The sequence below is a fragment of the Sus scrofa genome, chromosome 1 (genome assembly GCF_054392235.1).
Source record: "Sus scrofa isolate SSC_HxYL_T2T_F1_AM1 chromosome 1, Sscrofa_HxYL_maternal_Yorkshire_Landrace_v2.0, whole genome shotgun sequence".
NCBI lineage: Eukaryota > Metazoa > Chordata > Mammalia > Artiodactyla > Suidae > Sus > Sus scrofa.
In genome coordinates this window covers 71,841,913-71,854,981 of record NC_139383.1, presented here as the reverse complement: position 1 = coordinate 71,854,981, position 13,069 = coordinate 71,841,913, and the positions used below count along the sequence as shown (strand labels likewise).

Here is a 13,069-nt window from a genome sequence, read left to right as displayed (position 1 = left end):
AGGATATATTTTAATCTTGATCTTCATAATGTTTTATACATGTTTATTTCTAATGTTATTAATTATAACATAATTATATGTTTTATTTCTAAATAAAACATTATCTATGTATCTCTGTGCATGGGGGGGGTGTCTTTCTTGATTAACCTCTAGTTCTGTTAAATATTGACCTTCATCCGTGGAAGTTGCAAGGAAGGAGGGGCATGTTGGAGTTTTCATGTGTCTATTCTGTTTTCTCTTTCTAGGTCATCTATACATAAACTGAACCCTTTTCAGCCTCATTATTTGCAGAAATTCACGGTTCTCTTTGTAGCTCTCTCCCCTCTTTAGCAGTTTCTTCCCTTTCCCTTCTTGCCTGTCCTGCCCTCGGGCATTGATCTTGGGTATCACATGGAATGAGAAGCCTTCCTGAAAGAATGCAGGTAAATTTTCTCTTCCTTTAGGACATTTTACATCTCTCAAGGGCTTTATTTTCTGCATAGTATTGTCATCCTTAATCCTTTGGAGAGACTCTTCTGACCGCCTTTGGTGAATTTTGTGTACTTTCCTGTCTTATGTATCTGCAGGCTTAGGACAGGTGTGACTACAAGCAAAGCTGCTGGAAGCAGAGCCACAGGTGGAAGATAGGGAGACGGATTCTCAAATTCAGGGCCTTAAACTTGAGGGAATAAGAATGAACAACAACAAAATATTAATTTTCTTGTTCCTTTATTTCTCTTCTGCTACTTGGGAATCTTTACTTTGTAACAGAGACCAGACGGGGGTTGTGTTCCATTGTTTCAACTTGTTGCCTGTGTTTAAAAATGATTAAAGAAGACAATTTAGGTGATATAAACAAAATTTATTTAACACTTCCTGAAGCAGTCTCCTTTCCCAGAACTGCAAAATGAGACAGAAGGCAGGAAGTTTTAATAGGGTCAAGAATCAAGAGCAAGGAAGAGAAAAATAGAAAATATCTGATTGGCTGGGGCCACATAGTCAAACTTGTTTGGGGTTTGGGATGAGAAGGCCCAGGGGTGGCTTGGTGTTTGGAGACTGGTTGCCTGTATATTCTGTTTACAGTTAAATGGAGCATTTATACGGACAGGAAAGTCATCTCAGTTTCAGTTTGCTGACGTGGCACCAGGCAAGGTGCCCCATCTGGGGCCTAGAAAGTTATTTCAACACATGTGATTTAAAAAAAAAAAAAATCATTAAATAACATTCTAGAATATTTTTAACCATGTGGCACTCTGTTATACTGAGCTGTCTATCTCCCTCTCGGTTTGAACACATGAAAATGTAAGAAAATGCTGTCCAAACTTCCGTCAGTGAATCAGAATCTGCACCTGTGTAGGATAAAGCAGCTGCTGAGGTTGGAAGAGGTGAACATTTACTGCATGTCTTCTTGGTACTGCATCCTCTTCAGTGCTTTTTGCTTGAGTCATCTTGTAAATTATAGTAAAATCACACCCTTGGACTTTACCAAGTGGGGTAAGATAAGGCAAGGTAAATGACGATGGAGCTGGCAGGGGGGGTGGGGGGGGAAGCTGACTGGATTCACTTTGCAATCATGTTTTGAGTAGATGCATCATCTTTGGGTTTTATTGTGCATGTGAGGAGATGCAGGATGTTTTCGGTAAGCCCTGTACTGCTGAGGTGCTACATGTGTAAAATTATAGCATTTAGAACAGATGAGATGATAACCACACTGTCTCCTGCCACTGAGACCACACGGCGAGTCCTGCTTCCAACTCTGAAGACCTTTCTCCAGGTAAAAGCGGGGCAAATAGGACCCCCTTCCAAAGACAATCGAGTGGCATCTCATTCTAATTGGGATATAAGGAGTTCCTGCTGCTGCTCAGTGGGTTAAGAAATTGACATAGTGTCCGCGACAATCCAGGTTCAATCCCTGGCCTGGGAACTTCCATATACTGCAGGTGCAGCTGTAAAAAAAGAAAAAATTAAAATAAAAAAAAAGAACTAAATGGAATATAAGTTCCAAAGTCATCACATACTATAAATTGCATATATTCAATTTTATCTTTGGAAATTCCTTACATAGATTTTATATTGCCAGCACCTGGGTCCTGGACAGGTCAAAAGCCACAGATGAACTCGTTTTGTTGGCCTATGTATATTTTCTATGGGTTCCCTTTCCCCAGTTCACTATGAATCCTGTGGGAATGGTGAGTGTAAAAGAGGAGAGGAGGATAAAGGGATTTCCCGCCAAGGCTTTTGTGGTTGTTTGGTGTAACACCAGTGTCACTGAATCTCTGTAGGTTAAATGAGCATTTTTTTTTTTTTTTTTGGCTTTTTAGGGCCATACCCATGGCATATGGAGGTTCCCAGGCTAGGGGTCCATTCAGAGCTGTAGCTGCTGGCCTACACCACAGCCACAGCCATAGCAACTCAGGATCCAAGCCACATCTGCGACCTACACCACAGCTCAGGGCAACCCTGGATCCTTCCCACTGAGCCAGGCCAGGGATCAAACCTGCATCCTCATGGATGCTAGTCAGATTCGCTTCCACTGAACCACGACGGGAACTCCCTTAAATGTGCCTTTGATATAATTCTGCTATTACCAGCTGCTGCCAACAGAGTAAGGAAGTCTCTAAACCATGTCATATAACTCAAGAAATTAGAAATACTTAGCCTTAGAGGGACATACTCACAGAAGACCCCCACTTTAAAATGTTTGGAGGACTGTCCAGTGAAAGAGGAATTTAAATAGAGATGGGCATTTCCAAACAGCTGGTAATGGCTCTCTGGAGCTCTCTGTTGATAAGAATGTGAGGCAACATCCAAGATCAGTGGGAAACAATTCTGCTTGACAATGATGTTGAGCCAATGTTTGAAAGCAAGCCAGTGCCCAGGTGTTACACATACTGGGGACAGAATGGCTGTAGTTGACATAAACTGAGCACTTCAAAGTGGAGTTCATATGGGGTTGAGGACACTGTTTTATGTCATGTAAACTGAGAAGTCAAAAAAATCAACCTGTCAGAAGCCCTAAATAGACATTTCTCCAAAGAAGACTTACAGATGGCCAGCAGGCATATGAAAATATGCTTAACATCACTGTTTTAGAGAAAAGCAAATCAAAACTACAATGAGGAGTTCCTGTGGTGGTTCAGCAGGTTAAGGACCCAATATTAGCTCTGTGAGGATGCAGGTTCAATTCCTGACCTCACTCAGTGGGTGTTAACTTAAGGTGTTGCCACAAGGTGCAGCATAATTAGGTTCAGCATAATTCACAGACATGGCTGGGACCCAGTGATACCATGGCTTTGGCGTAGATCTGCCGCTGTTGCTCTGATTCGATCCCTAGCCTGGGAAATTCCATATGCCAAAGGTGGGGCTGTAAAAAGAAAAAATAAAAAACTACAATGGGATATTACTTCACACTGGTCAGAATGGCAGGTCTACAAATAACAAATGATGGAGAGGGTTTGGAGAAAAGGGAACCCTCCTACACTTTTGTTTGATAGATGCCCAGGAGTAGAGAACAGTACAGAGATTCCTCAGAAAAATACAGAACAAGAAATCCCACTTCTGATCATCTATCCACCAAAAGTATAGTTCAAAAAGATACGTGCACCCCTATGTTCATACCAGCCAAGACATTCACAATAGCCAAGACATGAAAACAACCTAAGTGTCCATCAATAGATGAATGGATTAAGAAGATGTGGTACATCAGAATTCCCATTGCGGCTCAGCAGAAATGAATCCAACTAGTATCCATGAGTATAGGGTTCGATCCCTGGTCTCACTTGGTGGGTTAAGGATCCAGTGTTGCCGTAAGCTGTGGTAGAGTTTGCAGACATGGCTTGGATCCCCTGTTTCTGTGGCTGTGGCATAGGCCAACAGCTGTGGCTCCAAATCTACCCGTAGCTTGGGAACTTCCATATGCCAAAGGTGCAGCCCTAAAAACCAAAAAAAAAAAAAAAAAAAAGAAGGAGAGGAGATGTATGATACAACAGAATATTACTCAACCATAAAAAAGAATGAAATAATGCCATTTGAAGCAACATGGATGCAACTACAGATTATCATACTAAGTGAAGTCAGAAAAAGAAGAAAAAATACCATATGGTATAACTTATATGTGGAATGCAAAATACGGCACAAATGAACCTATGTACAAAATAGAAACAGACTCACAGACACAGAGAATAGACTTGTGGTTGCCAAGGGGGAGGGGAGGAGTGGGATGGACTGGAAGTTTGGGGTTAATGATGCAAACTATTACATTTAAAATGGATAAACAGGAGTTCCCATCGTGCTCAGTGGTTAATGAACCCAACTAGGAACCATGAGGTTTCAGGTTCGATTCCTGGCCTTGCTCAGTGGGTTAGGGATCCGGCGTTGCCGTGAGCTGTGGTGTAGGTTGCAGACGAGGCTCAGATCCCACGTTGATGTAGCTCTGGAGTAGGCCAGTGGCTACAGCTCCGATTGGGCCCCTAGCCTGGGAACCTCCATATGCCAAGGGAGCGGCCCGAGAAATTGCAAAAAGACCAAAAAAAAAAAAAAAAGAATGGATAAACAATAATCTCCTACTGTATAGCACAGGGAACAATATCCAGTCTCCTAGCATAGACTATGATGCAAAATAATATTTGTTTTAAATGTATATATGTATATATATATAGATATGCATAATTCTTTTTAAAAATATCATATATATATATGACTGAGTCACTTTGCTGTACAGCAGAAATTGGCACATTATAAATAAACTACAATAAAAACTTTTTTAATTTGTAAAAAATGTCAGTCTGTCACATAGTGTTGTAGGTCAATCCTATTTCAATAACATTTTAACAATTCATTCTGGGGAAAAAAAGAAAGAGAGAGAATAGAGCAATTTTTTAGAAATAAAAGAACTCAGCACTGTAAAGAGCGTTTTCCTTCATTCCTGGTACATTTCTACTTCTCATGCATTCCTTCATAAAGACATCCATATATCCTTCCAATAAATTCCCCTTTTTGGCTTTAACTAGTCATCTGGGTTTCCAGCTTTTGCAGCCAAAGAATCCTTAAGGGTTCTATTCCTCAGTGGGGGTATTTTTCAGTCCCATTTAATTCAATTCGACCAATATTTATTGAATGTCTTTTACGCTTCTTGTATCCACTAATTCAAGTCCAGTTATAAGCCTGGCTCATGACTGAATCTATGGCAGATTTAAGGGGAATAGCAGGCATAGATGATGATGAGACAGAAATAAATGAAATGAGACAGAACATGAAAGTCCTTAGCTCTTCCCACCCAGATTGTGTGCGCTGAGCTGGCTTTGACATTCTGCCCAGTCGGGGCTGACAAGCAAGAGGTGTGGGTGGCAGGGGCTGAGACCTCATCCTTCTAATTGTCCTAAATGCAAACCTGGGGGATGAGACCAAGTTTGACACAGGAACTAGCAGCCAGCAGCAGGGCTCTCTGAGGATGAAGAACACAATCTAGCTAAGCTCTCTAAAGAACAAGATCTTTAAAAAAAAAAAAAATGTCTTCAGAAACAACTGCCTTAATCTCTGAAGCTAATAAACCTCTAGCTCTTAAACTTACTGGCTGTCCATAATGACTGAGATCCAGGTTGAGATTTTATCCCACAAAAACCATTACTGGCACACAACTGATTAAAAAGCTAACCAAAATCTCTGTCCCAAGTTAGAACACTTACCTCCAGGAAGAGCCTGAGGGGGATAATAAACACAAACAATTTCTATATATATTTGGCCTGCAAGGACCAAAACAAAGGAAACCCAAACCAAGTCAAAAATTGGGAAGGAAACTCTGTAATTGGCCAGAATAGCCAAACTTCCTCTTCTGGGTTATCTGTGCTTAAATAACTGACACCAGAGCCAGTGCTTCTGCTGTCCCCAAATCAAATATCTGTGCTGCTGCCCCCATCAGAAAATGGATTCTGCATGGCTCCTCAGGCTGCTTGCCTCTGAACTGAAGTCTCCTAGATTATATCCGGTCAGCAGAACCTGGGTTGCGTGCTTGGGCTCTACCTGTCAGAGATGCTAGAAAAATAAGCTATCACCTTTACGCATGCGGAGTCAGAAGGAAATTCTCCAAATTCAGGAAAACTCTTCACAAAGTTCTACTCAAGCAGAAATATGCCAATGTCCATTACATCTTTCAGAGTGCTTATTCCTCAGGCCTAAAATTCAGTCAATTAACAACTTAATTTTATAAAAAACAAAAAACAAAACAAAAATGCCAACCTTCACTCAGGACCATTCTTGCCCCTTCTTCTTCTTGGGAACATAACTCCCTCCAAGTTTAGCTGGGAACATGGCCACCTAGCTAGAAACTACATCTCCCAGCCTCCTTTGCTAGCAGGACCATGTGACTAAATTCCCACCAATGGGAAGTAAGAAAAAGATGGCATTTGCAGCTCCTCCACCTTTTTTTTAAAGATGAAAGTTCTTAGCCTACACTTCCTCTTTTCTTCTTCCTTCTGACTTAGAAATGACAACAATTGGACAAGCTGCCTTGAATCTAGACATGGACGTGTATATTGTTATCAGAAGCAACCCACATGCCTGATTCCTGGATGACCTTGCAGAACAGTGGTTCCTGGGTGACTTTGTAAGGCAGTGCTGCCTTTTCAGCCCTATTAGAATACTCTGAGGCTGTTACAAGAAAAAGAAATAACTTTTCTCTTAGTAAGGTGATGTATTTTACAGGATCTTTGTTACAACAGCTTAGGCTCTACACTACCTAATATGCTTGGTCGTTCAATAGATATCACATGGAGTTCCCATCATGGCTCAGTGGTTAACGAATCTGACTAGGAACCATGAGGTTGCGGGTTCGATCCCTGGCCTCGCTCAGTGGGTTAAGGATCCTGCATTGCTGTGGCTTGTAGTGTAGGCTGGCAGCTACAGCTCCAATTAGACCCCTAGCCTGGGAACCTCCATATGCCACAGGAGTGGCCCTAGAAAAGGCAAAAAGAAAAAAAAAAAAGAGATATCACATGTATTTCTGTAGGTCTTAACATGCCTGAAGTACTGGAGGTACGCTTGTATGCTACTGTTATTCTGATTACCTTGGCAAGTAATGCATAACAAATAGGAACCCTGCCATAGGCTTAAATGAAGTTTTAAATCTCCTAGTCAGTGCATGGAATAGAGTAGATGGTTAATAAATGCTAGGTAGTTCTTTGACCCGTCTTTCTCAGGAATGATGGTAGTAGCTAAGTGTCCTGAAGGAGTATTATTGGCTTTACTTGGGCCTTGGGGATGTTTAAAAAAAAAAAAAAAAAAAAAAACTCTTACAGAGAAGATTTATCAAATTATTGTCACAGCTAGATTTCAGCTTAAATTTACTCAGATGAGAATTTAGGTATAAGGAGAGAACTAAATTTCCCTCTCTCCCTCGCCTCCCTTCTCTCTCTTTCTCTCTCTCGCTCGTTTTTGAACCATAGCCAAGAAAACTGCTGAGTTTTCCATCTGTAGGGGATAAAACAAACACCTTGCTTAAATAAAGCTAGTGGCAGAAGGAGATTTCAGAGCATCACAGGGAGCACGTGATTCTGGATGAATGGGGGAATGGGGAATTAAGGGGCTAAGGAGAGTGGGGATAAGAGGAACTTTCAAAGGACAGAAGATGAAGCTTCTAGCAATGACTGTACTGTAGTGATCTGTGAATCTGTCCAATCCCCGCATTAATGTGGACATCCATCCATCCGTTCACTGGTTGAGTGCTGTTTACTTAGCGCCAACCATGTAAAGGTACCATAGGAGGCACTACAGACATACCTGCGAATGAAAAAAAAGAAGGTAAATGAAAAATATGAAGGCCAGGATAGCATATGGTGAGTGACAGGGGTGTTGTCAGATGGGATGGGGGGCTCTCTGAGGAGGAGAAGTCTGAACAGAGACCTGAATGAAGCTAGGAGGGGGTCCTGCAGGTATGAATCTGGGTGAAGTGCCAGGCAGATAGGAGAGGGCAGAAGGCAGGAGGAAAGTGGATGGAGATGTGGGCAAAGAGGAGGTTCAGGGACTGGATGATAATGGTTGTAGGTTATAGTCAAAGACCCAGCTTCAATGCTATCAGAATAATTCCCAGCCACTGAGCCCAGGGCTTGGGTCTCACTCACTCCAAGGATCCTGCAGCTCTTTGACACTGTGAACACTGTGCAAAATAACTGGTTAACAACTACGAATAAACGACACAGGAACAAACTCTCAACAGCCATGCAAAATAACCTTTGTCAGGTTTACTTAGAGGTTTTAGCAATTTTATGCACAAGTGAATTTGTCTTTGGCAATCATTTGAAACATTTGCTGCAATAAAAAACTTATCATTTTTATTTCCACATAATTGCTGATCTTGGAACTCAGCATACAATTGCTCAAGATAATAAGTATCTGAAATGTCCTAAGACCTGGAGCAGCATTGGCCCAAGTTTATTTTAGTGATCATTTTGGCAGTCTCCGTAGAAGCATTTGTTTAATAATCCACTTCTGTATTTTAGGAAAACTGAGTCTTGAGTGAATGACCCAGGAAGCGCCTAGGACCACTGCCTGCGTGGCAGATGCCACACATTGGTAGAAACTCTGCTTTTTACTCCCAGGTTTTCTAAGGCAGTTATGAAATGACATTGCTTCACATAGAATCCTTTTCTTCAGTCTCTACTCATTGTTTATTTTAAAACTATATCCTTTTCTTTTTTAAGGAAGACGTTTAAATTAGGAGATTTTCTCTTTCTTTTTTCTTTTTTTTTTTTTTCCTGCAGCAAGAATGGCCTTTGACTCAAGCTTAGATGAAGATACCCTGCACAGGACATTGAGGGCTTTGTGATGGCAACAGGAAAAGCCCGAGAAAAGAGAGAACCGTGCTGAAGGATCCCTGCCCAAAAGGGAAGGGTGGGCCCTGCTGGGGGAGGAGGGAGAAAGGTAACGAGCAAAGAAGATGAAGGAGACTGGGAAGTGACTATTATTTCAAGAGATGGCCCAGATAAGCTTATTGCAGAGCATGGAGCCCGGTCAGTGACCTTTAGCTGGACTCAGGTTACCTTTGCTGTCAGTGTTCAGTCGTCACAGGAATGGTCCCATCCTTTTGAAAGATGTGTACGAAGGAGAGCTAGGCGGAAACCACGTCTGGGAGGGCATGAGGGTTTTCACCTGTTCTGTGTCACATCCTCACCGGTATTTCAGGCCACTCTGCTTTCTCAACACTGATCACTGACGAAGCCAAGTAGGGAGCAGTGGTCCCCAATCTTAGCCTAATAGTGATGGGGGCTCAAACAGAGGGAGCAGTTATTGCAGGAGGCAAAGGAGGCAGCCTGGGGGGAAAAGAGAGGGGTCTGTGGGGTGGTTTTCATTTCATTGAGACCATTTCTTTTCCCATAAGTTTTTATGGTAGTCTACAATATGTATTCTTGAACAGTTCTATTTTTAATAGTTTCTTCATTTTGTTTTCCCTTCTTCCCCAGAAGAGATGCCATCTCTTATATTTTAAATCTTTTTTAAAGGATTTAATTTTATAGTGCCATTAAGACCAAAAATATGTCAATTTAGTGAGGGAAGAGATTTAATTGCTTCAGAACATCCACATTTTGAAAAATAAACATGTTTCTTTTTCTCCTTGGTCAATTTGGCAGCATGAAGTCACTTATTTGTGGCTGTTATTTGTCTCCACAATTTCCCTTAATAATAGGTTTCTCAGTCTCTATATTCATGAAGCATTTCCTTATGTCTGGACCAAATCCCTTTTTTGCTCTAATTTGAGGCCAGAGACTCTGTGGAGTTGCTCACAATTGTCTATTGAATAGACAAACATTTGGAGATTGTTTTGAAAACTTACTTCTCTTTACCAGGGTAAACAGTTCTGATCTCACGGCCTTTCTCAATGGCAGTAGAATGCCTTCGTGATAATCTGCTCATGTATGAAATTGACCCTGCTTCTGCAATCTCAGGACTAGTTCAAGAAATGCAACATGAAATTTTTTTCACAATCCTACTTGATAATCCTATTATCCCTTGTATTGGAATGGTCCTTTAATTTACAAAGTGGTTTTCTAAACAAGAGCTCATTTTCTCTCAATCACAAATCTGGGAGATAAATATTACTTATTTTTCCTTTCTTTTCCTTTTTCTTGGCAGATGAGGTCACCGGAGCTCAGGCCACACTGCCAATAAGTGGGAAAGCAGATTCTAGTCTGACTGTTCTGAGACAAAGACTGGGGGCATGTCTCCTCCCCAGCAGCTGCCAACTACAAACTACATGAAAAGCCCTGGGCTGAGCATTGCAAAGGATACAGGATGGCTCCTTAGTTCCCACAGACCTGCTCGCCAGGTAAGGAGAAAGGTCTTGGGGAGGAAATGGAAAGAGTTGGGCTCTGACTGTTAAGTAGGGTTTGGGCAAGTTGAGAAGAAAGGAAAATTCCTAGTGTGAAGGTATGCTGTACAAGATCCTTGTGTGTTAAGCCTATCTTTTCACATGGTAAAGGGCATCCTTTCCAGGGTGATAAAATTCCATGCTTAAGAACTAGGGCTATGGGAGTTCCTGTTGTGGCTCAGCAGTAACAATCCCGACTAGAATCCATGAGGTTGCGGGTTTGATCCCTGGCCCCGATCAGTGGGTTAAGGATCCGGCGTTGCCATGAGCTGTGGTGTAGTTTGAAAACATGGCTTGGATCCCTCATTGCTGTGACTGTGGTGAAGGCCAGTGGCTACAGCTCCGATTTGACCCCTAGCCTGGGACTTCTACATGCCATGGGTGTGGCCCTAAAAAAAGGGGGAAAAAAACTAGGGCTATGAAGTCCCAGAAGTCTAGATTTAAATTCTGGATTCACCAAGTACTAACTGTATCCTACTGGGCAATTTCCTTCTTTTTTTTTTTTTTTTTTTTTTTTTTTCCCTTCATTTTCTCATCTGTAACATGGGGGAATTAAATATAAAAATTCATATAAACCCAGCACACACATTAGTTATCATTGCACTGAAAATGCTAAAGAGACTAAAAATATGCAGCATTTAGTAAGAATAAGAGGTGGATGGAGTATTCCCTAACTCATATCTCAGAGTTTCTTATTTCCCAAGGACGTGATTCAAAAGCGCTCTCAGCCTTGCCACCCATTGCTTGTGCTAAAGCATAAAAGGTTCTAATTTCACTCTCATTTTGTAGGAAACTGAAGAATCCTTTGGTGGATAAACCCCTTATCCCTTCTACAGAGATAAACTTTAGTTCTCACTGCTGAATCTTAGTGAATCCAAGAAAACTAAACTGTATGCACAAAAAGACTAGTAGGTAAAGAAAATAAATCAACTTCTTAATTGGTATCAACTACCATTTACTTTCTGTCTTAAAATTTAGGTTTGGGGGGAGTTCTCATCATGGCTCAGTGGTTAATGAATCTGACTACATCAATGAGGACACGGGGCCTCGCTCAGTGGGGTAAGGATCCAGCATTGCCATGAGCTGTAGTATAGGTCACAGACGCGACTCAGATCTGGCGTTGCTGTGGCTGTGGTGTAGTCTAGTGGTTACAGCTCCAATTCGACCCCTAGCCTGGGAACCTCCATATGCTGTGGGTACGGCCCTAAAAAGACAAAAAAAAAAAAAAGTGTAGGTTTGGGGTACCTGTTGTGCATGATCAGCATTTTGATTAGGATGGCTGCTTTCTATAACACTCACCTGTCACTGTGTCCTCATCCCTGAACTGGACAGAAGGAATATGGAGTCACCATGCACTCACAGAGACTTGAGTATCCCCAGCAAAATGTGCTGTGTGCGTCACCTTCTATCATGTGTTCTCTGGATGAAAATGAGCAGGAAATCATGACTTAGGGGCCAGCGAGGAGGGCTTTTGTTGGAGAGGTGGGAAAGACAAGAGGACGGTGCTGTGAGGCTGATCAGTGTCTCTGTTTGGGGGGTGGGTGAATGCAGTATCACAGAGTCTTCATTGCCATTACCACATGCATACCGGCCACTAAAGAGTCATGGTTCTGCTTTTCTCCCTCCTAAGGACCATCTAGTGTGGTGGGAGGAATGTCATTGGGAATTAGTTTTCCATGGCTGTAGGAACAAATTTCTGCTAATAGAGGGACTTGAAAAAATGCACATTCAATTTGTTTGCTCTTCTGTAGAGTAGAAGTCCAACATGGGTGTCATTGGGCTAAAATCAAGATGTTGACAGTGCCGCATTCCTTCATGAAAGCTTTAGGGCACAACTCAATTCTTTGCCTTTTTCAGCATCACAAGGCTGCCCACATTCCTTGGCTTCAGTCCTCTGCCTCTCTCCCCAAGCCAGAAAAGGCAGCTTCAGTCTGTCTCATGCCGAATCACTTTGACCTATGCTACTGCCACTCTCTTCCATTTACAAGGACCCTTGTGATTATAACAGGCCCACCTGGATAATCTGTTGTAAGGCCAGCAGATTAGCAACCTTAATTTCATCAGCACACTTAATTTCCCTTTGCTGGGCACGGTAACATGTTCATAGGTTTTGGAGATTAGGACATGGACATCTTTGGGGGACCAGAATCCTACCTAGCAGAGTAACACTGGGGCCAAAAGACATTCTTAAAATCATTTATTCAAAAGATCCACTGATTAGTTAGGTGTCAGGCTCTCTTTTGTCCAAAATTAGGTACTAAAATTAAGCCTGGCAGCCATAGATACCTTGGTGTCAGCCCTTATCTGGGACAGCAGCTCTGCCTACTAACTTGGAGAGAAGGCAAAGAGAGTCAAGGCAATACAACCTAAGGTCAGTTCCTGTCACTCATTCTTCTGTTCTTTGGCTTTACTAGGGGCACTGAGAGCTTCCCCTGCTCAGAAAGACCCCAAGGATCACACCCCGAAGCCTCTGTACAAAGTTCTGTTGCACTCTGCCATGCCACTGCCATCTCCTAACTTCATAAAGTGGCTCATAATAATCCCAGACCCATCTCTTGTTGGCCTTTCCTCCTTCCTAGGTATTCATTTCCAAAATACCTCAAGACAACAGGGCTCCAACACTGACCTGATTAAAAGACAAGACAGACATTCAATTTACCTTTAAAGTTCAAGTCATGACTCAGTCTATTCAGTTGAGTTGGGATTATCAGAAAGGAGTAGCCCAAAAAAGGT

The 13,069-nt window shown here is 42.0% G+C and overlaps 1 protein-coding gene across 7 annotated transcripts in view; it reads left to right on the top strand.

The window, feature by feature from the left end:
- The window catches only part of PREP (prolyl endopeptidase), a 562,439-nt gene that overhangs the window by 373,565 nt on the left and 175,805 nt on the right, over positions 1 to 13,069 (top strand). For 3 of the 7 annotated variants that reach the window (XM_085011432.1, XM_085011405.1, XM_085011419.1), the window contains 2 exons: positions 8,733 to 8,892; positions 10,102 to 10,294. In XM_085011432.1, the coding sequence (XP_084867558.1) occupies positions 10,187 to 10,294 (108 nt within the window). In that variant the 5' untranslated portion in view covers positions 8,733 to 8,892; positions 10,102 to 10,186. The remainder of the gene's footprint in view (positions 1 to 8,732; positions 8,893 to 10,101; positions 10,295 to 13,069) is intronic. The other 4 variants (XM_021083601.2, XM_085011401.1, XM_085011408.1 and 1 more) reach the window with 2 other exon arrangements.